Raw genomic sequence first — 27,779 nt, 5'->3', positions numbered from 1 at the left:
CTGAGTTTTGTAAGTCATTTTCTTGCTTCTTCACTTGTTTATCCAAAGTTTCCAATTTATTCTCAGTTTCTCTCGAATTTCTTTTCAAATTAGTTATTTCTTCCGAAATTACTCTAATTTGAGGACAAATATTCTTTGCAAAGTCAGCAACTAGAATCCATAAACTTTCTAAAGTCACTTCACTCGGTTTTACTAAAGAAAAAGAAGTAAGTTTGGTCGGTACCTGAGGTTGAATTAATTGTCTGTCCTTCTCCTGATCCGTCAGCAAGACTTCCCCCGATTTTGTTCCTTCTGATGGTCCCGGAGGAATTAATATTCTCTCCTCTTCGCTTTCCACATCAATCTGGGCCTCCCGACCTCGAGCTTCAGAAATCTCCGAGCTCGAGGACGCCGCTATGGGAGAGCTAGCGCCTAGTGGCTGCGGGGGCGGGGCTCGGGTGTCGGGGCTAAGAGAAACTTCCAGCCCATAGCTCCTCTCCGAATCTCCCCTTGTATCGGGTGAAGCAAGCAGGCCGCCTTCCGACATCGACATTTCCGTGGCCCGCTGCAAAAAAGGTAAAATAGATTCTGGGCGACGCTGGGGGGCAGCGGCAGCGGCCCGACCTCTGCGTTTAGGCATTTTTCCCCCGCGGGATAAGAGCGGGCTCACACACGTCCAAACATTGCGGCGGCCATCTTGGAATCTCGCTTTAACCCATATTTAACTACTCAAGCTCAGCAGCAATTCTGTGATGTGCTTACATACATTTATATCGTTTTTCATATTAAAATCTGTAAATGTTATTTTGAATAATTAAAAGTTTCCAACCTTGCTTTACGCCCATATAATTTTGTTCTTGGAATATGCGGTGTCCATGTGGATACTATTCCAGCTCAGGAAGCCTATTGGTGCACGGTGGCAGTATACAAGATTTTATAACTAAGGACCCTGTTTACTAAGGCGTGCTAGCATTTTTAGTGCACGCATAAAATTAGGGTGCACTGTATAAGCGCCCATAGGAATATTGTGGGCGCCTACACAATAACAATGCTAACGCACCTCTAGCACAGCTTAGTAAACGGGGACCTAAATAAATTAGTGAGGGAGAGCCAATCCAAAGTACAAAGAGGGTCATTTTTATTAACAGTGCCTATATTTAGGCACTATAAAAGCACTTATTTGTAGCTTATTCTACAAAGAAAAGAAGGCATCTACTTTTGCTTATAGAATACTTATATTCAAAGCTGCATGTAGATTATATGATTGCATAATCTATGCATGTACACTCACGCTCCTTCTTAACTCTGCCTATATGAACACTCACCCACAAAGTACACACCACTGTATCTAGGTACGTACTCACAAAATACTGCTCAGCCAAAAACTATTCATGTACACATGTATGAGTTCAAATATGGACATAAATTACTATAAACTCATAAACCCATATACTCAACAAATATCTAGGAGACAACGACAATAAACCAAACTACATCTCCCACTAAATTCCCTTATACGTATCCCACGTACCCTTTATTTATTTATTTATTTATTTATTTGTAGCATTTGTATCCCACATTTTCCCACCTATTTGAAGGCTCAATGTGGCTTACATTTTCTGTAATGGTGATCACCAATTCCGGAAGAGAAATACATGTTTAAGATGAAGGAGACAGAGAGGATTAAGTATACAGTTAAAGAAAGTACATTTTCATAATCAGATTTAAAAGATATTGGATTTGTGATAGATTAACTTAAAACAATCAGGAATATTAAACTTCAATCTTGTTAATTAGTATAGACAATCAGAAGTGCAGGCTAATGTTTAAGTGAAGAATCAATATAAAATTTTAATTAACTGGTGTTTTGGATGGGTTATTACAGTATGCTATGCTGAATAGATTAGTTTTCAATAATTTGCGGAACTTATTTATGTCGTGTGTTGTTTTTATTGGTTTAGGTAATTCGTTCCATATTTGCGTACCTATATAGGAGAAACTGGATGCATATGTTAATTTATACTTCACTCCTTTGCAGCTGGGGTAGTGAAGGTTCATGAACGTGTGTGATGATTTAGTAGAGTTCCTGTTTGGTAGGTCTATAAGGTCTGACATATAACCCGGGACTTCACCATGTATGATCTTATGAATCAGAGTGCAGACCTTGAAAGTAATGCGCTCTCTGCCTTCTCCTATGCTCACCTACCCCTTGCTCACACCTTCTCCTACTCCCTTCTCCCTTGCCCATCTCCACCTACCTATCTCCTCTTTTATTATTCTGCTATACTTATATTTTCTCTATCAATACTCTGTAATCCCTATTACTATGTGAGCCGCATTGAACTTGCTATGAGTGGGAAAGCGTGGGGTACAAATGTAATAATAAATAAATAAACCTACATTTGAGCTGCCTAAAACTAGTCGGCGTCAGGGGCATAGCCACGGGTGGGCCTGGACGGACCCAGGCCCACCCACTTTCCCTCCAGGCCCACCCAGCCAACATCCTCGTACCAAGGGCGGGGTGGTTGACCCCGCCCCAGGTGTCAGCAGTCCCCACCTGCCTACCAGCTTCATCGACGCTCTTCTCATGCCATCCAGCCTTAAAAAAAACCCCGGTGAAGCGCCTCACGTCTGCTCTGCTCTGCTGTAAAGCAAGCAAATCGCCTCGTCACGTTGGCCCTTCCTTCACTGTGTCCCGCCCTCTGACGTAACTTCCTATTTCCGCGAGAGCGGGACACAGTGAAGGAAGGGCCGATGCGACGAGGCAATTTGCTTGTTTTACAGCAGAGCAGACGTGAGGCACTTCACCGGGTTTTTTTAAAAAAGGCTGGGTGGCAGGAGAAGAGCATCGATGCAGCTGATAGGCAGGTGGGGACTGGGTCGGGGAGGGGGGCTCAGATGGGAGAAAGGGTCTGGGTGGGGTGGGGAGGGACTCAGATGGGGGACGGGGACTGGGTCTGGGTGGGGAGGGGCTCAGATGGGAGAAGGGGACAGGGTCTGGGTTTGGAGGGGAGAAGGGGCCTGGAGCTGGAACTGGAGTCTGAGAAGGGGGCAGGAGGGATTATAGGGCCATGCCTAGGGCAGGTGGGAGAATGGGTCTGGGGCTGAAAAGGGGGGGGGGGGGCCAAATGCAAGGCATGTGGATGAAGGGAACTGGGGGCTGAAAAGGAGGGTAGGTGGGATAAGGGGGCCAGTACTGGAACTGGGGGCTGAAAAGGGCAGGGGCTGAAACTGTGCGGACTGAAAAGGGGACAGGGAGAAGTGGCTGGGGCTGAAGCTCGGGATTGGTGGGAGAAAAGTGCTGGGGTTGAAACTGGGGACTGGGGGCTGAAAAGGGGACAGGGAGAAGTGGGCTGGGGGCTGAAGCAACGGAATGGTGGGAGAAAAGGGCTGGGGCTGAAACTGGGGACTGGTGGGATAGTGGGGCTGAAACTTGGGACTGAAAAGGAGGGGCAGGTGGGAGATGTGGGCTGGGGCTGGAACTGTGGGCCGAAAAGAAGGGGCAGCGAGAAGGAGGGCAGACCCTGGATGGATGGGAGAGGGAGGGCAAATGGTGGATTGAGGGGGCAGAGAGAAAGGGGAGACAGTGGATGGAAGGGACGGCAGAGAGGGCAGACACTGGATGGCAGAAAGAGAGCGAAGACATATGCTGGATGGAAGGAAGACGGTGAAAAGAAGATGAGGAAAGCAGAAACCAGAGACAACAAACAGTAAATAAAATACATATATTAATTTTTTTGCTTTAGGATAAAGTAGTATTGTAGATGTGTTAATAAATGTTTATAAATAGAACATGTAAATAAGGTAATCTTTTTATTGGACTAATTTTAATACATTTTGACTAACTTTCGGAGAACAAAACCCCCTTCCTCAGGTAAGGATAGGATACTGTAACAGTACTATACTGTATTGACCTGAGGACGGAGGTTTTGGTCTCTGAAAGCTAAATGTATTAGTCCAATAAAATGGTATTATTTTATTTTCTATATTTGTTTTATTTCTATTTATTAATTTGTAAAGTGGTGATTGATATTTGTTAGTTTTTTTCAAATTTACATCTGCTGTCTTTATATTTTGCACAGTACTAGAGGACATTTTCTCTTTCTGTGGTGTTGCATTGTATGCAGAGTCTGGCATCGAGGGTTCAGTTTAACTTTTGTCTAAATAGAAAGTTTATGATTACTTATTCTATAGTGGATTAGGGTGTATCTGTGTTTGTGAAAAAGACATGGCTTTCAGTTGGCATTGACTGTGCAGGATTGACGCTCTGTACTATTCTGTCTGGTTTCGTTTTACAATAGGTGAATTGATGTTCTAGTGCTCACTGTAGTGTTTAAGATGCTTTCCTTTTCCTTGTGTGACTTGTAGAAATGACTGCTTATGGTATGTTAGAATTGCTCTATAGGTCCTCAGTGTTTTGTATTCTCGGTATGCCTAGTACTGGATTTTGGAGGGGGGTGTTAAAAAATGACCAGCCCGGGTGTCAACTACCCTAGGTACGCCACTGTTTTGATCGCTGTTGCTGTCTTTTCTCCCACGGCTGATGCCAAACTATGGGGCAGTGGTGTAGCCAGAAGTCAATTTTTGGGTGGGCCAACAGGTTGGATGGGTGGGCACTAGACGGTGTGCTGGTAAATGTTTAACAACAGGCTCTCTCCCCGGTCCACCTCTGCGCCCCCCCCCCCCCCCGACCACCTGTGCACCTCCCCTCAAAATTGCAGAGCCGGGGAGAGAGCCTGGGGGTGGGGGGAGGCAATGCATTAGTCTCTCCAGGAAAAAAAACATTAAATGATCCCAGGTTCCAATCTCCCTGAAAAAAGTTGTGATGTGTCCTGTAATGGATATGTTTAATTATAGACTATATCAAATTTGGGCCTATTTGTCAAGCTTGTTGAACTAGTAGTATTTCGGCAACTAGTGGATTTTGTGGATCAGGCAGGGACTTTGAGCCCCTTTCAGTCCGGGTTTCGTGAGGGTTTTGGAACAGACATTGCTGACCTTATTTCTTAGTGATGCCTGCCCTCTCTCTCAAGGCAGCGCTTCCCAGACGCTGCCTTCCGCTGCCACGATTGAAGGATCTACTTCCTCCTCCCTCTGTCTCAACAGCAGCGGTAGACGCTTCCAGGTTAGACGCAGGAGGCAGCGTGTATGAATCGCTACCGCTGCTGCTGAGACAGAGGGAGGAGGAGCATAGGCACCCCGTATAAGAGGCTTGGGGAGGCTAAGCCTCCCCAGCCCAGCTGTGACCTTCCCCTGCGGCCCCCGCCTACCTCTTTCTCTAAATGAAGCCCGAGACGACTCCCGAGTCCAAATCTTCTGCGGCAGCCAGGAACGAGACGTTCAGCCAGCATAACAGAAGAAGAAAAAGAAGCGCGGTGCCGCAGCAGCCTTCAGACATGCGCTGTCTGCTCTGCCGGTCTCTGCCCCGTGACGTCAATTTCCCGTTCCGGGGGCCAGAGGACCAGCAGAGCCGACAGCGCATGTCTGAAGGCTGCTGCGGCCCCGCGCTTCTTTTTCTTCTTCTGTCAGCGCTGCAGCAAAGAGGCCCGGGCCAGAGGGAGAGAAGAGAACATGGTCACTGGCGGGAAATGGTAGGAGGAGAGAGAGGGGAGAGCAGAGGATAGCCAGGGGGCATGGATAAGAGCAATGGAAAGCCAGAGAGCGATAGGGAGAGAAAGAGGGGCCATGGAAAAAGAGCAGGGGAGAGCCAGGGACATAGAAAAAAGCAGGGGAGAGTCAGAAAGAGATGGTGAGAGAAAGAGGGGCCATGGAAAGGAGCAGGGGAGAGCCAGGGACATGGAAAAAAGAGGGGAGAGCCAGAAAGAGATGGGGAGAGAAAGAGGGGCCATGGAAAGGAGCAGGGGAGAGCCAGGGACATGGAATAAAGCAGGAGAGAGCCAGAAAGAGATGGGGAGAGAAAGAGGGGACGTGGGCAGGAGAGAGAGAGAGAAGCTGCTGGGGAGAAACTGGGGAAGACCCTGTCAGACTGAGAAATGCTGGCTGGATGAAAGGAGGGAGAAAGAGGGAAAATGCTGGAAGGAGGGGGCAGAATGAGGGAAGACGCTGGTAGGGAGGGAAAGAGGATGACACTGGAAGGATGGGGTGATAGAGGACATGCTGAATGGAAAAGGGTCAAGAGAGAGAACTGTCTAGAAGGAAGGGGAGCTAGAGGGAGACAATGGACGGAAGGATTGGGGGAGGGTAATGGGTGGAAGGATGGAGAGAGAAAGAGGGATGACACTGGATGGAAGGGTAGGAGAGAAAGAAGGAAGGGTGCTGGACATGGATGGAGGGGAGGGAAGTATATGCACATGGATGGAGGGGAGTGAGGAGAAATGCTGGATATGGATGGAGGGAAAACTGTTGAATTTAAGAGCTGGATTAGGATACAGAAGGATAGGGACAGGGCTACAGATGGTAGACATGACGCATAAGGACACAGGAGGATGGTGGACATGGTGAGAGAAAAAAATATCAAATGGAAAGAAGACGCTGCATAAAACAGAAGACACTGGGACCAAAGCGAATAGAAAAACTAAATGATCAGACAACAAAGGTAGAAAAAAGTATTTTATTCAGAATTTATTAACTGAAATATGTCAGCTTTTGGAAATTTGCATCTGTGATGTTTTGCATGTAAGTTTCAATTTTTCTAGTATTGCTGCATGTTGAGTCTGACTTCTTGAGGTAACTTTCGAGTTTAGTATTTTGCCTTCATATCTGTTGTGTCATGTGTTTTTCATGTGATCAAGGTGCAGTATTCGGCTAGCTTGTAGTATTTTCAGCCCTTTTTGGGGTTTTTTTGTTTTACTAGGTTGTGCACTGCTGTTTTAGAGCCCGGTGTAATTACAGTGCTGCCTTTCCATGCATAAGGTTGTAGCTTGTCCTGTCCTTGGAATTAGTACTGTTATGGTTTGGTAAGGTTATGAGTGTGCTTTTGCACACGTTTGTGTATAGTGTTTTGCAGTGGAGAGATTGTGTATTGGCCTTACTGAGGTGGCACCAAATCATCAGAAAGGGTTTTAGAGCCAAAATCATGACACACTACCTCTTGAAGGATCTACATATAGTCATTCATAAAAGGAGATAATTGTGAACACTTTCCACCCTAAAAGGGTGTTTTGTGGCTCTACATGAGAATTGTGATATTATGATCCCTTGTTTCATATTGTTGACGGTCTGCATTTTCCATATGGGTGGTATATTGGTTTATTAGGGTCTGCCCAGTGTTATGGTACAGTAAGGTTTATGAGTGTGTTTTTGCACAAATTTGTGCATAGTGTTTTGCAGTTGAGCAATTGTGGTTAGTACATGCTTTGAGCAACCACTTTATTCTTTGACATACGATACATATTTAATATCTAAATTTAATAAAAGGTATTAATTGTGACTTATTTTTTTACTTTTTTTTCTATGTTGTCAGACAATTATGGATGTAAGCCCCGCCCCTGGCCCCACCCCTAACCCCACCCCCTTTAGCCTCCCCAAACAGTTGGGCCACCGACCGCCTATGAGGAGGAGGTAGATCCTGCGATCGTGGCGGCGGAAGGCAGCGTCTGGGAAGCGCTGCCGAATCGGCACTCAGCCTGCTCCCTCCGGGGGGGATCGTGCTGCACCCAGGGGGGGTGTCCTTTCACCGGGGGGGGGTCACTGCACCCAGGGGGGGGCGCATCGGCGACCCGCCCCGGGTGTCAGCCACCCTAGGAATGCCACTGGCGTGGGGTCCATACAGTTCTATGATATAGGAAGAACATTGATTGCATTATATTTGCTGAGGAGAGTGGTCTAATTAAAGATAGCCAAAGTTTAGATTGCAGTGATTCAGGGATTTGATGATTAGCATCTTTTCCCCATGTGACCATTGTTCACTAATAGTTCAGCAAACTGAAATATAGATGGTTCTTGAGAGGAGATAGTTGTCAGTATAACTGTTTTTTTTTAATACAGTGAGATAGTTGCAACCAATGAAAGTATTGTGTGGCAGGAAGATTGAATTGTGCTTGAAGGTCCAGAAAGAAAGTAAGCTATTCTGGTCTTGGTGGCATAAATTTTTAATAGTCCAAATACTACAATTCGCCCAAAATATTCCAAAAAAAGATGCTCTTATTAATTAAGAATTTGGGGTTGTTCCATATAGTTATTTGTGATGAGGAGGTGATAGGTAGTTCAGATAGTTTGTCTAAGTTCTGCAAACAAATTTTGGTATTATCTACTATAATAAAACTCACCCTCAACGTTCTGAAGACACGTTCTGAAGTCACTCAATCACTCCTTGAACGGTTCGTGGATTCATGGTGGTGAAGCCACCCCACAGACCCGTGCCCCGCCCTCGCGTTCAAACGTCATGACATCGAGGGCGGGAAAAAAAAATACTAAACAAACGGATCGCAACCCACACAGGGGGAGGAGAAGTACTCCTCCCCCTGCCGACCCACCCGCGGAAAGGGAACCACCAGTGGTGGCTGGGAGCCGGCTCGCACCGGCTCGCAAGAGCCGTTTGTTACATTTTGTACCGACTTGCGAGCCGGTTGTTTCCTACTGGCGAGCCGGTTCTCCTCCCGCCCGCCCGATAATCAATCGCCCGATCCGGTACCCTCACTGTAACTGACGGTCACCTGACCTCTTCTAATTCTTCGGCGGGGCAGGCACTCTTGCGTGCCCGCTACCAACGCTGACTCTACCCTGCCGGTTTGCACTTTAAAATGGCCGCCGAGACTTCCAGAGGCGGCCTCGCGAGACTTCTACCTGAAGTCTCGGCGGCCATTTTGAAACGCTAAACGGCAGGGGAGAGTCAGCGCTGGTAGCGGGCAGGCAAGACTGCCTGCCCCGCCGAAGAATTAGAAGAGTCAGGTCGGCGAGGGACGGGACTGATCCGGAGGGAGGGAGGGGAAGTCGCCGGTGAACATTTCGGGAGGGGTGGCAGGGGACGAGAAGGGCATGGGGGATGGCGGGGAGGTACCTAACGATGCGCTGGAAAGGGGGCATGCAGGGTCAGGGGAGAGGAGGGTCACTGCTGACATGGGTGGATGGAGGGACAGGGGAAAGGAGGGTCACTGCTGGACATGGGTGCATCAAGCAGGGCAGGGGAGAGGAGGGTAACTGGGACATGGTGCATGCAGGGCAAGGGAGAGGAGGCTCACTGTTGGACATGGTGCATCAAGCAGGGCAGGAGAGAGGAGGGTCACTGCTGGACATGGGTGGATGGAGGGACAGGGGAAAGGAGGGTCACTGGGACATGGGTGCATCAAGCAGGGCCGGGGCGAGAGGGAGGGTCACTGCTGGACATGGGTGGATGGATGGACAGGGGAAAGGAGGGTCACTGCTGGACATGGGTGCATGCAGGGCAGGGGAGAGGAGGTGTCACTGTGGAATGGGGGATGGAGGACAGGGGAAAGGGGGTCACTGTTGGACATGGGTGCATCAAGCAGGGCAGGGGAGAGGAGGGTCATTGCTGGACATGGTGCATGCAGGGCAAGGGAGAGGAGGAGTACTGCTGGACCATGGGTGCATGCGGGGCAGGGAAAGGAGGGTCACTGCTGAACATGGGTGCATGCAGGGCAGGCGAGAGGAGGGGAGAGAGAAGAAATGCTGGGACATGGTGGAGGGGAGAGAAGAGTGAGGAAGGAGATGAGATGAGGTAAAGGAAGAGAGGAGAAAAACTGCATATGGATGAAGAAAATAGGCAGAAACTGAGGACCGGAAATAAAGAAGAAAGGAGGAAAGGAAAGAAATAAATGGAAAGGAAGCCCTGGAAACGGAGTTAAGAGGACAGATAGTAGCAGAATCGGATACTGGGCCAGCATGATCAGAAAACAGTAACCAGACAAAAAGGTAGAAAAAAAATCATTTTATTGTCATTATAGTGTTTGCAATATGTTCCACTTTGAGAATCAGGTGCTCAACATTAAACAGTTTTATATTTATTACGGCATTTTATCGCACATTAAACATGAATTAGATTGGAATCAGAAGGGGCGGAGTCTGGAGTTAGAATCTGTGTCTCACACACACTCTCTCTCTCGCACACACACACACTCTCTCTCACACTGTGTCTCACATACGCACTTGCACACACTCTTATTCTCACACACACTCTCTCACAGACACACTCACACCCAGACGCAATCTCTCTCTCTCTCTCTCTCTCTCTTCTCTCACACACACACACTCACACTTTCACTCTGTCTCTCACACAGTCACTCTCACATACACTGTCCAAACATACACACTCCGAGGAAAACCTTGCTAGCGCCCGTTTCATTTGTGTCAGAAACGGGCCTTTTTTACTAGTTAATTATAATGTCTATTTTAGAGGGGACAATGGGCATGCTTGGAAGTATGCGCAAGGGTATTGGAGAAAGCATGGATTGTTCTAGTTAAAGCCATAAAGGGAATATTCTCCTTCAGAGGAATACCAGTGACTCTGGAATTTGTTGCCGGAGAAAGTGGTGAAGGCGGTTAGCTAGCAGAGTTTAAAAAGGGGTTGGACGGTTTCCTAAAGGACAAGTCCAATAAACCGCTACTAAATGGACTTGGAAAAATCCACAATTCCAGGAATAACATGTATAGAATGTTTGTACGTTGGGAAGCTGGCCAGGTGCCCTTGGCCTGGATTGGCCGCTGTCGTGGACAGGATGCTGGGTTTGATGGGACCCTGGTCTTTTCCAGCATGGCATACTTATGTACTTATGTACTTACGTACTTTGTTGAGAGATAATGCTTTATGATATAGCAGAAAATCTGGAAAAGATACTCCAGCTTTTCTTTGGGGCTTTGAGTTTTTTTTTAGTGAGATTCTGGAGTTCCAAAGAAAAGTGGTCATAGCCTTTCAATCTGCTTGTAGAATGGAGGTTGAAAAAGAATTGGGATCATACTTAATATAAAGTTTATTTTGGGTGAGACCATCATCTTGATGGTTTCTATCCTTCCCCACCATGATATGTGTAGGGGGTGCCATTATAATAAAAGATCCTTGAGAAATGTGATATTTTTTCACTATTATGTTTAATAGTGTCCTGTATTGTACTAATGTAAGTCAATGCCTAATATCTCAGTCCTTTAGAGGACCATGTTTAAATTGTACGGCTGTATTAAATTGGGTACCGCAGGTATGTTAAGCAGTAATACTTCTGTTTTAGACTGATTGGTTTTATATCCAGAGAAAATCAAAAAAGATTGTATAAGAGAGAAAAGTGGAGGGAGAGAGGTCGATGGGTTGGAGATATAGAGCAGTGGGCGTAGCTAGGGTAGTTGACACCCGGGCCGGTAATTTTTTAACACCCCCTCCAAAATCCAGTACTAGGCATACCGAGAATACAAAACACTGAGGACCTATAGAGCAATTCTAACATACCATAAGCAGTCATTTCTACAAGTCACACCAGGAAAAGAAAGCCTCTTAACACTACAGTGAGCACTAGAACATCAATCACCTATTGTAAAACGGAAACCAGACAGAATAGTACAGATCGTCGATCCTGCACAGTCAATGCCACTGAAAGCCATGGTCCTTTTTCACAACACAGATACACCCAAAACCACTATAGAATAAGTAATCTAAACTTTCTATTTAGACAAAAATTAACTGAACCCCCAAGAGGCACACTGAACATACATGCAACACCACAGAAACATGAAATGTCCCCTAGTACTGTGCAAAATATAAGACAGCAGATGTAATTTGAAAAAACGAACCAAATTACCAATCACTTTACAAATTAACAATAGAATAAAACAAATATAGAAAATAAAATAATACCATTTTATTGGACCTAATACATTAGCTTTCAGAGGCCAAAACTCCTTCCTCAGATCAATACAGTATAGTGCTGTTACAATATCCTATCCTGACCTGAGGAGGTAAAATTATGGTATCATACCTGATAATTTCCTTTCCATTAATCATAGCTGCTCAATCCATAGACTGGTGGTTGTGTCCATTCTACCAGCAGGTGGAGATAGAGAGCAACTTTTTGCCTCCCTATATGTGGTCATGTGCTGCCGGAAACTCCTCAGTATGTCGATATCCAAGCTCCATCCGCAGGACTCAGCACTTAGAGAATTACACCCACAAAGGGACACTCTGGCCCAGCTCCCACCGCCGAAACGGGGGAGGGGAATTTAACCAGCTCCTCCCCACACAAGTGGGGGAGGGGGGAATCCTCCAGCTCATCCCCGCGGAGCGGGGGAGGTACACACCCGCCGATGCGGGGGGATCTGGCTTATCCTGCAACCGCAACCACGGGAGGAGCTGACTGACCCTACCACCGCCGAAGCGGGAGGGGTACAAAGCTGCCCTACAGCCGCACGAAGCGGGAGGGAGCGCCGGCAGAATTTAGGTCTCAATCCAGCCCCGTAAAACGGAGGGGGAGAGGAATGCAGCAGCTCACTGTAACACAAAATCGTCTCAACTCTTGAAGAATCCAATTGAAAAACTTGAACACGAAGTCCTCCTGAACAGGAACTGAAGACTAACCTTGAACCTGAATGGAACCGAATACAACAGTACAGATATCTGGGAGGGGTGCGATGGATTGAATCCGCTATGATTAATGGAAAGAAAATTATCAGGTATGATACATAATTTTACCTTCCATATCATCATGCTGATCAATCCATAGACTGGTGGGATGTACCGAAGCAGTACTCACCCAGGGCGGGACATTTGAATCCCTGACCGGCAACACTGAAGCTCCAAACCGGGCCTCCGCCCGAGCAGCCACAGTCCAAGCGGTTAATGCTGGATGAAGGTATGGGCCGATGCACAAGTTGCCGCCTTGCAATCTCTTCCAAGGAGACGGACCCGGCCTCTGCCATCGAGGCCGCCTGAGCTTAGTGGAGTGAGCCTTCAGCTGGATAGGCGGCACCTTTACCCGCGGCCACATAGCCGCTGCAATGGCTTCCTTGACCCATCTTGCCACTGTAGGCTTAGCAGCTGCAGACCCTTACGAGGACCTGCAAACAGGACAAAAAGATGATCCGACTTCCGGAAATCATGGGTCACTTCCAAGTATCTGATGATGACTCGTCTCACCTCTAGATATTGAGAGCAGAGTACTCCTCTGGGTAGTCCTCCCTACGAAAGGATGGGAGACAGAGCTGCTGATTCACATGGAAGCGAGAAACAATTCTTGGGCAGGAAGGAAGGCACTGTGCGAATAGACACTCCTGCCTCATGAACTGCAGGAAAGGCCTCCGACATGATAGTGCCTGGAGCTCGGAAACTCTCTGGCTGAAGTGATAGCCACCAAAAAAGACTGCTTTCAACGTCAGGTCTTTCAGAGATGCCCTCGACAAGGGTTCAAAAGGCGGCTTCTGCAAGGGCTCTTAGCACCAGGTTGAGATTCCACGCAGGCACCACTGAGTGCAGAGGAGGGCGCAGGTGATTAACTCCCTTGAGAAAACGCACCACATCTGGCTGCGAAGCCAGGGAAGCACCCTTCAGGTGGCCCCTGAAGCAAGCCAGAGCCGCTACCTGGACTTTAAGGGAACTGAGCGAATGGACTTTCTCCAGACCTTCTTGCAGGAACGCCAACACTGAAGCTATTGGAGCAGTGAAGGGAGAAAGTGAACCGCTTCACACCACACTGCAAGGTACGCCAAACCCTGGCGTAAGCAGTAGAAGTAGAGCGCTTCCTCGCTCTCAGCATAGTGGCGATGACCTTGTCTGAGAAGCCCTTCTTCCTCAGACGCTGCGCTCAATAGCCAGGCGTAAGACCAAGGGGAGGGATCCTCCATCACCATCCAGACTAGATTTACCAATGGGCAACTGAGTGGCTGGGTCTCCTTTATGTAGGGGCACAGGGAAGCTGTTCACTTTTGCTCATTGGTAAAAGTGACTGTGACCATTAGCACAGAAAAGGCATAAAAACTGAGTGAAGATACAAGAAAAGCCAGGGGAGGGGTAACATAAGTGGTGCTTTTCTGGGTGTTTATGCAATAACACCTATTTCAGGGTTGTTGTTTTTTTGCTTTGCATCAGGGGTATTTTATTGGTGTTATTAGTTAAAACCTAAAACCTGAAGCCTTAATCGTAGCCTGCCAAACCTTACTTGTCCTTCTAAATTTAGAGAGGAGAAAACATCCATTAGATGCACTCTTACCACCTGCACTCTGTCAAAGGCCTTTTCTGCATCTAAGGACATAGCTATTATAGGGCAATCAAGAGTTTTAGCAACATTTGACAGGTGGAAGAATAGCCTAGAGTTGTCTTAAATTAGTCTATTTGGCACTTTTGTTACTTCCATTATAGTAATGTGATTTGGTTTGAAAGATTTCTTGTTAGCTATATAGCTAACTATTTGTTGTATTGGTATTTAAGCTGATATAGTTCAGTTAAGAATTGTCTGTTTTGTGTAGATAGAAAGTTAACCCTCACTTTCTTTAATTTGTTTTTCTAGTTTTTCAGTAAAGCCTTCTGTTCTTTTTTTTATATGCTGCACTAGAAATCATTTCACCTCTTAGTGTAGCCTTAAAAGCTTCCCATATAATAATAGGAGATATTGTAACATCTGAATTTATTCGGAGAATTCAGAGATAAAAGTCATTATACGCTGTGCTTGGATTCTTTATCAGATAATAGGTTAGCATTCATACGCCTCAGAGGAGATTATTACTTACCATTGAGAGGAATATAAACTTAATGTGATAGGAGCATGAATCTGAAATACCATCGGGTGGGTGTATATTAGTCTCTAGGATAATGATAGCAGAGAAGAGGATACTAGGAAATAATCAATCCTAGAAAGCTATTATGGGGTGAAGAGAAGTATGTGTAGTCTCTCGTATCTGGGTGTTGTGTTCTCCATGGATCTGTTAAATTAAATTGGGGGATTATTGACTGCAGAGTGACAGTAGCTTTGGAGGTATGCTTGGCAGCAAAGGTGTTTTTATTTAGCCAAGGATCAAGCGGAAGATTAAAATCACCAGCCAATAGTATAGGGGTTGGGGCATGTGTAGAAATTGTCTGAAATAGAGTGTGGAAAAATTCTGGGGAATCACTATTAGGCGCATAGGTGTTGACAAGAAGCAATATCTGTGAGCAGACTTCTACTTTAGCAATCAGCCAGCTTCCTTCTGGATCAGCTAATAGCTCAAGGATTTTGTACTGGAGATCCTTGTGAAAAAGTATTCAAACTCCATTTCGCCTGCCCACTGAGGTGGCATCTATTGAGTGAGATAACCATTTGTAAGAGGGTATTAGTTTGTTTAGATTAGTAACATGAGTTTCTTGAAAAAAAAAAAAAGGTTAATGGTTTAAATTTTCTAAGATGTGCAAATACTTTCTTTCGCTGATGGGATGCTTCAAACCATTCACGTTCCAGGTGACAAGATGGCGCATAAATTTTCGTGGCGTGCAAGCTCTGGATGTTTGTCTCCTAAAACTTTTTCTTCTTACCGATAATGCCCCATACTAAGCGTAAAGGGTTGGTAAGGTTGAAACCTCGACGCCCTCGACCCCCTGCAGGAGAACAAACAATGGACAGATGCGCCACGAAAACGCCTACTCCGATATCTGGGGGGGGGAGTCCCGCTGCCTCATGGGAAGGAGATCATGGAGGCTTGGGCCTTGATACCACCTTATCTCCCCCGGACCACCGAGCGCCGCCTCTGCCTGAAGGGTGCCTCCCCCAACAGGGGCAGAGCGGACCGAACTCGGTAGCGCAGCAACCCCTGGATCGAGGATTGGAGGTGGCGATGACCGACAGAGGGAAGAAACAAGAAGTTTTTCTTCCTCAGCCTAGTGCTTCGACGAAGTGAACTGGGACGGCGACGCTGGGGAATGTTTTAGAAGCTCTCCAGCGCTTGAGGCATCAGTACCTAATTCCACTAAGAAATTCCATCCCTCGTAAGTAAATGGATTTACTTTCTAACACAATGGAAAATACTAAACAAGAATTTAATACTCAGATGAATGATTTAAAACAAGAGGTGAAGACTATACAGGAATTCAATGCGACAACAGTAAAAGACAGACTTTTTGTCCATCGGAAAATAGAACAGCTTGAAATTTTCATCGTAGATTGACACGTCGCCTTTTGAATTTTCCTAGATCTATTGGAGTTAGCCCACTGGACGCTTTTAAGAAATACCTAATGGAAATATTACAGTATACCCCAGAAAAGTTTCCGCCAATTAACAAGATATATTATATACAGCCAAAAAATTACCTGATTCACAATCAACTCCAGAGGCTCACTCCATACAGAAAATGGACGTATTGAATATAACAGAAATTCTAGATACTTCTATGACTGAAGAAACTGAAAGGTGGACTTTGATAGTCTCCTTTGTTTTCGAACAGGACTTGGAACATGTTAAAAGATTGTATTTCAGAAACGCAAAAACACTTTTCTTAGGTAAAAAAGTATGGATGTTCCCAGATGTAACAAGATCCACTCAGGAGAGAAGAAAAGCTTTCTTAGCCATGAAGGCTGATGTTATAGCTCTGGGAGCAGGGGCGTAGCTACGGGTAGGCCTGGGTGGGCCCAGGCCCATCCAATCTCACCTCAGGCCCACCCATTTTTATAGAAGCTGAACAGCCACAGCCTTAGTTTCTGCCATCCAGGGGCGTAGCTATGGGTGTAGCTGTGTTTTTTCTGGGTGCCAAAGGAAGGGAAAAGGACTTCAAAGGTATTTTACCTGTTTTGCTTAATCAGGCATTTACATTTACATTATAAAGCAAAGTATATGCCATTGCTGTAATCAATCTGCAGGATCCTATTATGTGTGTTGACATATTTGCCATTATAGTAGACTTTTATCTGGTCAAGTTTGATATGACATAATGTAACTATATTTTAAAATATTGTTATTTCCCATTAAGTATGTATGTGGTTTATGTTGATGTAGGGCAGCTGTTGGGTAGACTACTTAGAAATCCATTATCAAGTGCATTCTAAGAAACACTACTCATACATAGTGCCCACCCATATTAGCTCCGAGCCCACCCAAAATGTCAGGTCTGGCTACGCCACTATCTGGGAGCATCCTTTTACTTAAACTATCCATGTAAATGTGTAGTAAAGTTTTTAGGGATAAAATATGTGTTTTTCAGTCTGAACATTGAGTGAATTTATTAAGGTGAAGAAATTGGCTGCTGGTTAGAACAAGCTAAGTGGTGTTAGATAGAGTAGAGATCTGCTATGCTATATTGCTTTAAATTTTGTTTATATTTTCTTTATGTTTCATTTTCCTTCACGGGTCACCAGGTTTTAGTGGTCTAAAGAGGATTAATCAATATGCTTCTAGAAAGTTATGTTAATAGTTAATATAAATCCGTATTGCCTGTTCAAGTTGTGTATGACTTGTAATGTATATTGAAAACGCAAATTAAAAGGTATTATTGATTATGGTGGCTGAAACAGAGTGAAGGTACTGTCAGTGTGCTTTCTGAAACCTCTCCTATGACTGCATTTGTAGTGGAAGAGAAATCCCTTCCCCTGCATATAAAAACTAAGAGACATTAAGAGCTAATTAACAACTAGCTCAGTCACTATATAATTATATAATGAAATGGTGCTAATGCCTGTGACAAAGATGAAATGTGAACCTGGTCAGAACAGGCTTGCCAACAATACAGCAAACATTACATTCTTATGCCAGCTGAAATTACTTAACTGCTACTAGGCGTATATAAACATCAGAGAACAAGTTTTAAACTGTGCTTAATAAACAATAGTGGGAGAATTGTATAATTTGCTATCTCAGAAAAGCAGGAAAAGTCAAGCTTTAAATGTTAAAGATTGAGAGTTTCATTTTTAGGTGTGTAGTTGCAGCGCACCGAATGCAAAGGAGGATACTTAGGTTCTTCAAGACATCCAGACCGGGTTGAGCTGATCCAAGTAGTTTTGAAGCTGTTCCAGAGGTATTATTATGCAGTATGACAGTCATTCCAGCAGGGTATTGTAGTCCGAATCTTGCCCTGAGGGATTTAAGCTTAGCTCTCATTGGCTAGGTCTGGAACAATCAAAATAGATTTACCTTCTATGTTGATAGCTACATGAGATCGGGCTGTGGTTAGTATCTGCAGTGCCTGTTGGAATCTTAGTAATTTCGCCACGATTGGTCTAGGATGAGGCTGATTTAGTTTCTTATACGAGGGCACGCGATGAGCGCGCTCAAATTCCAACGGGGGCTCAAAGTTAATATGTAAAATGGCGGGAATCCATTTGCTAAGAAAATCCAGCATATTAGAACCTTCAATTCCTTCTTTTAATCCCAGTATTCTGATGTTACTTCTTCTAGATCTGTTTGCCAAGTCCTCTATCTCTAATTCTAGCTTTTTGAAGTTAGATGCTGTTGCATCTTGCATCCAGGTGAGTTGCAGGGCTGCATGATCGGATCTTTTTTCTAACTCCCCAATTCAGGTTTGAAACACAGATAATGAGTTGGTTATGCTTATGATTTCTGTCTTCAACTCACAGGTAGTCAGTGCTGTAGCGAGGGCGGCTGACACCCGGGGTGGTTCGCCACTGCGCACCCCCCCCCCCCCAGGTGCAGCATGGCGCACCCCCCCTCCCCCCCGGAGCGTATTCTTACCAAAGGGGACGGGCGGGAGGGCCACTCTGCCCCGAGTGCACATCGCTGGGAGCTGCGTCAGAAGTAACCTGTTCCGGGGCAGAGAGAGCAGTGAACCAGTGGAGCCGACACCCCCCCAGCGGCGTGCACCCGGGGCGGACTGCCCCACTACTCCCCCCCCTTCCTACGCTACTGCTTATACTTACAGCTGCAGGAAGTTGAGATTGACTTCCTGCTATGCTGCGCTCCTCTGGGGACAGAGAGAAGAGAGAGGAGTGGCTGCAGAGCCGACAGTCAATGCCTGAAGGCTGCCTGCGGTGCTGCGCTTGCTTTAAAACAATTTTTTTTGTTTGTTAGCCCTTTTATTTTTTGTCGCGGCCACTGCTGCTCGACGGGAGAAGCAGCAGTGGTCGGAAATGGGAGCTAGCGCCGTGTGTTTCAGCATCAGACTTTCCCACTTTGGTGGGAGTGCGGGAGATGACCCGCCAAAGCTGAATGCGGGAGACTTGACAGATCTGTATAAGATAGGTGTGTTTGAAGTTTTGATCATATGAACTATGCCATCTAATGGATGTTTCTCCTCTCTAAATTTAGAAGGACAAGTAAGGTTTGCAGGCTACGATTAAGGCTTCAGGTTTTAGGTTTTAACTAATAAACACCAATAAAATACCCCTGATGCAAAGCAAAAAAACAACAACCCTGAAATAGGTGTTTATTGCATAAACACCAGAAAAGCACCACTTATGTTACCCCTCCCCTGGCTTTTCTTGTATCCTTCACTCAGTTTTTATGCCTTTTCTGTGCTAATGGTCACAGTCACTTTCACCAATGAGCAAAGTGAACAGCTTCCCTGTGCCCCTACATAAAGGAGACCCAGCCACTCAGTTGCCCATTGGTAAATCTAGTCTGGAGTTCAGTATCGCTCTCTCTCTCTCTCTCTCTCTCTCTCTCTCTCTCTGCTCAGCATGCAGTTCCAGCATTTCTCCCTCTCCCTTTGTACTTGTTTCCCATCACAGATAAGCAGCAGCAGCAAGTCAGGCAGGCAGCCTTCTGCCCACATCAGGGCCTTTCCTCTGACCTATCCCACCTATGCAGAAACATGAAATTGCATCAAAGAAGGCAGGACATGACAGGACACGCCAGAGAAGGCTGCCTGCCTGACTCATGGCTGCTGCTGCTACTGATGATGGGAAACAAGTCCAAAAGGCCTTGGGGAGAGGGAAAAATGTTTGAACTGCATGGGGAGGGGGGAGCAGAGAAATAGAGAGACTAGATTGGAGGAGGGGAAGAGATGCTAGACCCAGGGATGGGGATGAGGCAAGGCTGGCTGGCTGGTGAGAGGGATAGATGTGGCCACAAGTTTGGAGGGGTGGAGAATGGGAAGAAGTTGAACATAAGGAGAGTCAAGAACAGAGAAGTGATGCTGGTCTGAAAGGGGATAGGGACAATGGGATAGAGAGAAGCAGTACTAGAAAAGGGGGAGATGACACAGAGGGGTGAATGCTAAAAAAGAGGGGCATGAGAACATAGAGGAGTGAATGCTAGAAAGGAGGCACATAAGGGCATAGAGGAGCAATGCTGGAAAAAGAGTGATATGAGGCCACAGATGAATGCTGGAAAAGGGAACAGATGAGGACACAGAGAAGCAATGCTGGAAAGGAGGGGATGAGGACACAGGGGGCAATATTTGGATAAAAGGGAGATGGGGGACACAGAGGGCAGATGCTGAACATGGGAAGAAGACAGAGACAGGGATACAAGAAGGGAGATGCTGGACAGGACAGATAGGGATGCACAGGGAAGATGGATGGTGGACATGGAGAAAGAAGAAATGTCAAATGGAAAAGAGACCCTGCAAAGATAGGGCGGAGGGACAGAGAAAAGCAGAAAAAAAGACACAGGGACAAAAGTGAATGGAAAAATAACATGCTCAAACAAAAGTAGAAAAAGGTATTTTATTTTGAATGTATTAATTGGAATATGTCAGCTTTTGGAAATGCACATCTCTGACACCTTGTATTTCCCTGTTTGCTGTATATACGCAGTCTGACTTCTTGAGGTTGCAGTTCAGTTTTTTGCCTTCATGTCTCTATTACTGATCTGTGAGCCCTTGTTTCATATTTGTTGAGGGTCTATCTATGTTTTGCATGTGTGATTAAGTGCAGTATTTTCTACACAGTCCTGTTTGTTCTATTTTCCATGTAGGTGGTGTTTTGGAGTTTTACGGATCAGTGTAATATTTACAGTGCTGCCATTTCATGGATAAGGTTGTTGCTCTTTAAGACCTATGAGTTAGTGTTGTTATGGTATGTTAAAGTTCTGAGTGCATTTTTGCACAAGTTTGTGCATAGTGTATTGCAATGGAGGGATTGAGTGTTGACCTGATTGAGATTACATAAAGCATTAATATAATCAAATAGGGTTTTAGAACATTTTTCAAGATGTGCGTTAATATGGCTGTCTTTATAGCAGACTTATGTCTGATAAGGTTTAAATTATGAGATACTGCTCTTGAGGGGTCTTTAAATACATTTGAATTGTTTCTATATGTTGTGAAGAATAAGGGGCTGTCCTATCCTGGGTAGGCCTCCCACTTAGTCACCTCTCCCCTCTCCAGTCAGTTCAAAACTCTGCTGCCCGTCTCATCTTCCGCCAGGGTCGCTTTACTCATACTACCCCTCTCCTCAAGACCCTTCACTGGCTCCCTATCCGTTTTCGCATCCTGTTCAAACTTCTTCTACTAACCTATAAATGTATTCACTCTGCTGCTCCCCAGTATCTCTCCACACTCGTCCTTCCCTACACCCCTTCCCGTGCACTCCGCTCCATGGATAAATCCTTCTTATCTGTTCCCTTCTCCACTACTGCCAACTCCAGACTTCGCGCCTTCTGTCTCGCTGCACCCTACGCCTGGAATAAACTTCCTGAGCCCCTACGTCTTGCCCCATCCTTGGCCACCTTAAATCTAGACTGAAAGCCCACCTCTTTAACATCGCTTTTGACTCGTAACCACTCGCCTCCACCTACCCTCCTCTCTTCCTTCCCGTTCACATTAATTGATTTGATTTGCTTACTTTATTTATTTTTTGTCTATTAGATTGTAAGCTCTTTGAGCAGGGACTGTCTTTCTTCTATGTTTGTGCAGCGCTGCGTATGCCTTGTAGCGCTATAGAAATGCTAAATAGTAGTAGTAGTAGTAGATGGCGCTGTTCCAATAGAAATGGGGGGAAATGTCCAGGATTGAGCCACTAGAGGGAGCCAGTAGGGAAATGACCAGGTGGAGGCTGCTAGGACCAAGGAGAGTCCTGGGCTGGAAACAGGTGTAGGTGGTTATGGGCTGGGTCCTGCCTGGAATTAGGGGGAAGAGCCTAAAGGGGTGGAGGAGCTAATTAAACACCTTATTCCTGCCTGAGTGGTGAAAGAGAGGGGAGGAGCTGGAGACCTGGCAGCTGGAGGAAGAAGATCCCCTTGAAGGTACTGGCTGAACTCTGTGGACTTTTGAAGCTCTCTGTTGAAAAGGTGATAGCTGCACTACCCTCTGAGAAAGAAAAGTAAATGCTTTTGTTTGGCTGTTTGAACTGTGAAAGTTTGAGGAACTGCTTTAAATCTTTGAATTGAAGAAGAAATGTTTAAGTTAAAGAAGGAATAAGCCAGGAAGATTATGTTAAATGGCAACTAATAAAACCTTTACTTATGAGAAGCCTGGTGTTGGTGATTTGTGAAAGGTGAAGAGGAGGCAGAGAACTCCCCTGTGTTTGAGGCAGAGTCCTGGTGAATTACCGAGACGTGTAGAGCCCTTAATTGTCTTGTCTGTCTGTATTACTTTTAAATTGTAAGCTCTATTGAGCAGGGACTGTCTCTCTATGTCAGGTGTTCAGCGCTGCATGCATCTGGTAGCGCTATACAAATGTTGTTAATAATAATAATAATAATAATGACACAATCTTCATCATCAATCAACAGCTCCAATCTACTGCAATTCTAGATCGTTACTTAATTCAGCTGTTTGGCGCATAATCACAACATTCTTTTAAATGTCATTATTAGCAATAGAATGCACACCACTCGATTAGATTGTTCAAACCAACAGGTTCCAATGAGCATGTGTTATTGCACAACCTGGCTACCTGCTTGGCTCAAATATTGCCTTCCATACTGTTGGATACCCAGGTAGGTTTTGTTAGGGATTGTTATGCAGTTTGGAATATTAGGAAAATTTTGGCCTCCTTAGAACAGATCAATAGGGATGGAAGGTCCTCTTTGTTGGTTAGTTTTGATGCAAAAAAGGCTTTCGATCATGTTAATTAGGATTTTAAGTTTAGTGTACTAAGAACCTAAGGTATTATTGGCCACTTTAGCTCAGCGGTCAGAGCTCTTTACACCAACCCCAGGGCTAGAACAGGGGTTAATGGGCAGCTCTGAAAGCTTTCCTGTTCTTAGGGGCAGTGGGGTAGGAAGGGGGGGGGCGGTGGGGCGGTCTGCACCGGGTGCACGCCGCTGGGGGGGGTGTCGGCTCCACTGGTTCCCTGCTCCCTCTGCCCCGGAACAGGTTACTTCCTGTTCTGGGGCAGAGAGAGCAGGGAACCAGCGGAGCCGACGCAGCTCCCAGCAACGTGCAGTCGGGGCGGATCGGCCCTCCCGCCCGCTCCCTGCTTTCCTATGCTAGTAAGAATGCGCACCAAAGGGGGGGTGCGTGCGCTGAGGGGTGTCAGCCGCCCTCGCTACGGCACTGCTTAGGGGTACTAGACAGAGTTCCCCTTTGTCCCCTTTACTATTTGTTCTAACCTTATATCCTTTACTGAGGGAGATAGAAGGGAACCCGTATATACAAGGGATTCAGATAAGAGGGCAAGCATTTAAAATAGAAGTTTTTGCTGATGATTTACTGATACATTTAACTAACCCTCAGGATTCCTTGATGACTCTTTTAGAAAGGACTATGACGACTTTTCAGGTTTTTAATTACCAGAAATCCAAAGCCTTGGTTGTGGGAATGGGGCTGAGTAGAGAGTGGGGACATGATTTTCCTTTGCAATGGGCCAAGGACTTCTTTAGATATTTGAGTATTTTGTTGTCGACAGACACTAGAAAGATTGGTCATCTTAACGTGACTCACCTATTAGAGATTAGTCAATGCCAATTAACTCTATGGAAACACCACTTGTTATGACTATTTTTCCTAAGTGATTTTATGTCATGCAAGTTCTCCCCATTTGCCTGTTATGGAAAGACTGAATAAGTTAGTGGGGTATTTTTGTTGAGACGGGAAGAAACCTAAATTGAGTTTGTCCTTTCTGTATGATGGCTGGAGGCAGGGTAGTCTGGGTTTGTCTAATATGAAATTTGTATAATCAGGCTTGTCTTGCTCGCCATTTAAAAGATTGGTTGCTATGTTGCCAGGATTATACTCCTCTAGATATAGAATAGGAATTTTTGGCTCCCTGGCATCCCAATTGCTTACTTCATACCCCATACAAAAGTTGCCTAGAAGTTTGAAGCAGAGTTGCTTGTTGAGGCCACTTCAGGAGTCTTGGAGGAAATTAGTGAGAGCATGGGGGTGGACACCCAGAAATTACTACCCAGCAGCCCATTAGGGTAATGCAGCCTTTGCCCCTGGATTGGACGGCGAGATTTTTGCTTATTGGGAAAGGGCAGGTTTTGTTCTTATAGAACATTTTTTAATAGAGGATGGCACACTGAAACCTGTAAGTTTGCTATATAGGTTATGAGTATCTTTTTTCAGGATTTTATGCTATTTCTGGTTGAAGGGTATTTTAGAAAGGGTGTCCAACTCAGAATATAGACATATGTTTCTCATGTGTTTTAAAACAGGATCGGCCCACATACAGCCTGTTCTAAAATATGGATGTCCATGTGCTAGTGACGTACAGCATGAGCATGAACATCCAGTTTACAAACTGAAACATCAAAATTATGAATGGGGCAAAAGAAGAGACATGGACAGCTTTGTGGCAGCACGCAACATCAGTGTTACAAAAGAGTTATGTACAAGTCCATGCAGTGCAGAGGGGTAGCCTAATGATTACAGCCATGGCTTAAGAACCAGGGGTTCCAGGTTCAAATCTAACTTCAGCTGATTATGGGTTGTGGTTTTTTTTTAATTGTGAACCCTTCAGAGACAGAAAAATGCCTACTGTATCTGAATGTACACCGCTTCAATAGCCTTTAGGCTTGCAGGTTTCTAATATAACACTGGCAAGCCCACAGGCTATTGAAGCAGTGTTCATTTAAGTACAACAGGTATTTTTTTTTGTCCCTGGAGGCTTCACAATTAAAACACACACACACACACACACAAAGAGCTGAAGTGGGATTTAAACCTGGTCCCTTGGTTCAGAGTCTACTAACCATTAGGCAACACCTAAACTCTGCATGGCAGTATATTAAGAAGTTAATTTTAAAAAGATCTTAGTACCATGCATGTGCATAGTTCCTGAAGGTGTTATAGAGCCTTGTATCCCTTGCTAGTTTCACATTCGGGGCGGGAGGAGGACAGCAACCACTGAGGGATTAAGGAGGTGACTTGCCTTACTCCCTCCAGTGGACAACTGCTTAATTGGAGCATGTTTCTGTAACTTGGAGGTGCCAATACCTGCTTTAAATAACAACATCCATCTTTTGAGACATAGACACCCCTACCTCTTCTGAAACCAGAGTTGGACTTCCATGTTTTGGCCCCTCCCTGGTCCCGCCCACAATACACCCGGATCATGCCCTCTTGCCATAAGGATGTACAGCAGTTTTAGACTTCCATATCCTGGCTTTAAAAAATTGAGATTTGGACATCCATGCAATATGGATGTCTAAAATGCCAATTTTCAGATGATCAAAATACAAATAGAGCTTCTAAAATATGGGCCATAGTGTCTAGCAGTGGAAACAAAGTACTGCTACTTCTCTTGAAGTGACACACAAGTCTGAATAATTCATTTGTATCGTGAGTTGTAAGGACAAATGTCTTTGCTCCATTTGTGGGAAATGTGTTCCACGTGTTACAAAACAGAAGTCCAGGATTTTATATTGAAATTCTTTACCATGTTATATAGAATCCAGGCTTAGCTCTCATACAGAAGAATTTATTGAATGTTGCTACCAAATAATTAGACTGGACATCTGAAATTGGTTGTGGATTTCTTTATCCATTGAAGACCTTGGGATTTTTTCTTATAGAGTCTTTTAGATCAAGGCAAAGGGAGGAGGCTGTAATATGGTAGGCATGATGAGCAGATTTGCCCCCTTCTAAACCTAACCTGCACCCTCACTGCCACCCCAAAAACCTCTGTCTAGAGAGACCAGTGGAAAAGGAAAGAAAAATTAAACAGTACAGATCCTCTAATAATATGAACCCTAATGCTTACCTTGTGTAGGTCTCCAGTGAAAAAGCTGATGACAGTGGTTGGAAAAATCATAAAGATTGCATTGTAGAAAAGGACACCATATTTGCCCAGTTCCTGTTAAAAATTAAAGCATGTGTTTAATAACTGAAACATTGCTAAAAACTAGAACGTTATTTGTACTGAGTGTATTACTTAAAATTTTCACTTGCCTGATGTCCCTACCAAATTCAGCCTATTACAACAGAGACAGCTATCCTCCAAACCAAGTCATTTATATCCTCAGATTTTAATAGAATCAGCCTCTTAAATAACAATATAGGGCCCAATATTCAGCCCATAGTGGTCAGCAGTTTTCAAGTCATTAAGAGTTACGAGCTGAATTAAGTCTGGATATTCAGTTCCAGGCTATGTCCAGGTTCTAGCACTGAATATCCAGGTTAGTATGTTCACCCAAACCAGGGGCGTAGCCAGACAACAGATTTTGGGTGGGCCTAAGGAAGAACTGGGTGGGCACCAATTGTTCTCCCCCTCCCCAACCAAAAAATATCTCAGCTGGTGGGAAAACGCTTCTTTCCACCTTGGCACTCTGCAGCAGGCAAGGCAATGCTCTGAAAACTGAACATACGCAGGTGCCGGTATCATGGAGAGTAGCATTTTCGTTACCATCAGGAGGAAATTTTCAGGTGGCTGAGCTTGGGATCCCACCAGCTACCACTAAGCGTGTGCTACTGTTGGGTGGGCCTGAGCCCTAAGTGTGTGGGCCCCGGCCCACCCAGGCCCCCTGTGGCTACGCCACTGACCCAATCGCTAGCTGGACACCAGCCAATTTTAGATCGGTGCCCAGTTAGCAATGCAGATAAAGTTAGGACAGCTTTTTTGTGTTACCTAGGAGACCTTTTACCAAACGGCAGTAAAAGATGGCCCACGCTCCCTTGCCCAAGTGTAAATAATTTCTTAGAACCTACTTGAGCTGATCGAACTATCTTAGAATAATAGGCCTTTCTAACCTCAGTAGTTTTCGCTTTATAAGATTTTAACTGAGACCTCCAGAGTGATTTATCAGCTGGATCTTTACTTTTACGCCAATACCTCTCAAAGTGATGACAACTTTGTTTCATAGTCTGGAGTTCATTTGTATACCATCGAGAATGCTTCCTTATTATCACCTTCTTGGATGTCAGTGGGGCTACCTGTAGAATATGGGCACGGCCATGAGCCTTGGGTCAAGGCCTAAAGGGCAAAGGCTAACTAGTCTGTGTGACTTAGAAACTCATGATCTGATAAGTCATCCTTGAGTGCAAGCAGGCATGAGAAAGGAGGAAGTATGAAAAGAAACAGGAAAATGTGGTTTAGTAACATAGGGGAAACAGATGGTGAGAAAAGAGAACAGGATGCTCTCTGAGGAAGATAACTTGTTGAAGCCATGTTAAGCATTGTTTAAAAAAAAAGATATATAAGTAGCTGTATCAGAGCATTACTTCGGAGAGACAGTTACAGACAGCAGGGCCGGTCTTAAGCCGAGGCGACCGAGGTGGCCGCATAGGGCCCCGCGCTTAGGGGGGCCCCGCGCGGCGTGCCTCAGTCAACCTCTTCCCGCCGCAAGGATCTTTATTTTCCTTTTAACTTTACCCTCCGTCGCCGCCTCGCCAGAATCCGAGCGTCACTGAAAGCGCTCCTCCTCTCCCGAGTCCCCCGATGTCTCGAGCAGAACTGGAGCTCTTCCTGATTCGTTCATTCTCAGTGAGAATGAACGAATCAGGAAGAGCTCCAGTTCTGCTGCGTTCTGCTAGAGACGTCGGGGAGACTCGGGAGAGGAGGAGCGCTTTTAGTGACGCTTGGATTCCAGCGATGGAGGCGGGTAAAGTTAAAAAAAACAAAAAACAAAGTGCCATCCTTGGTTGGGGGGTGAAAAAGAGGGCGCCA

The 27,779-nt window shown here is 45.4% G+C and overlaps 1 protein-coding gene across 2 annotated transcripts in view; it reads right to left on the bottom strand.

Moving 5' to 3' along the window:
* Positions 1–27,779, bottom strand: part of SLC35D2 (solute carrier family 35 member D2) — a 216,512-nt gene that overhangs the window by 28,719 nt on the left and 160,014 nt on the right. For both annotated transcript variants that reach the window (XM_030193642.1, XM_030193641.1), the window contains exon 8: positions 25,878–25,970. In XM_030193642.1, the coding sequence (XP_030049502.1) occupies positions 25,878–25,970 (93 nt within the window). The remainder of the gene's footprint in view (positions 1–25,877; positions 25,971–27,779) is intronic.

This window comes from Microcaecilia unicolor, chromosome 2 (genome assembly GCF_901765095.1).
Source record: "Microcaecilia unicolor chromosome 2, aMicUni1.1, whole genome shotgun sequence".
NCBI lineage: Eukaryota > Metazoa > Chordata > Amphibia > Gymnophiona > Siphonopidae > Microcaecilia > Microcaecilia unicolor.
This window is presented reverse-complemented; position numbering and strand designations above follow the sequence as displayed.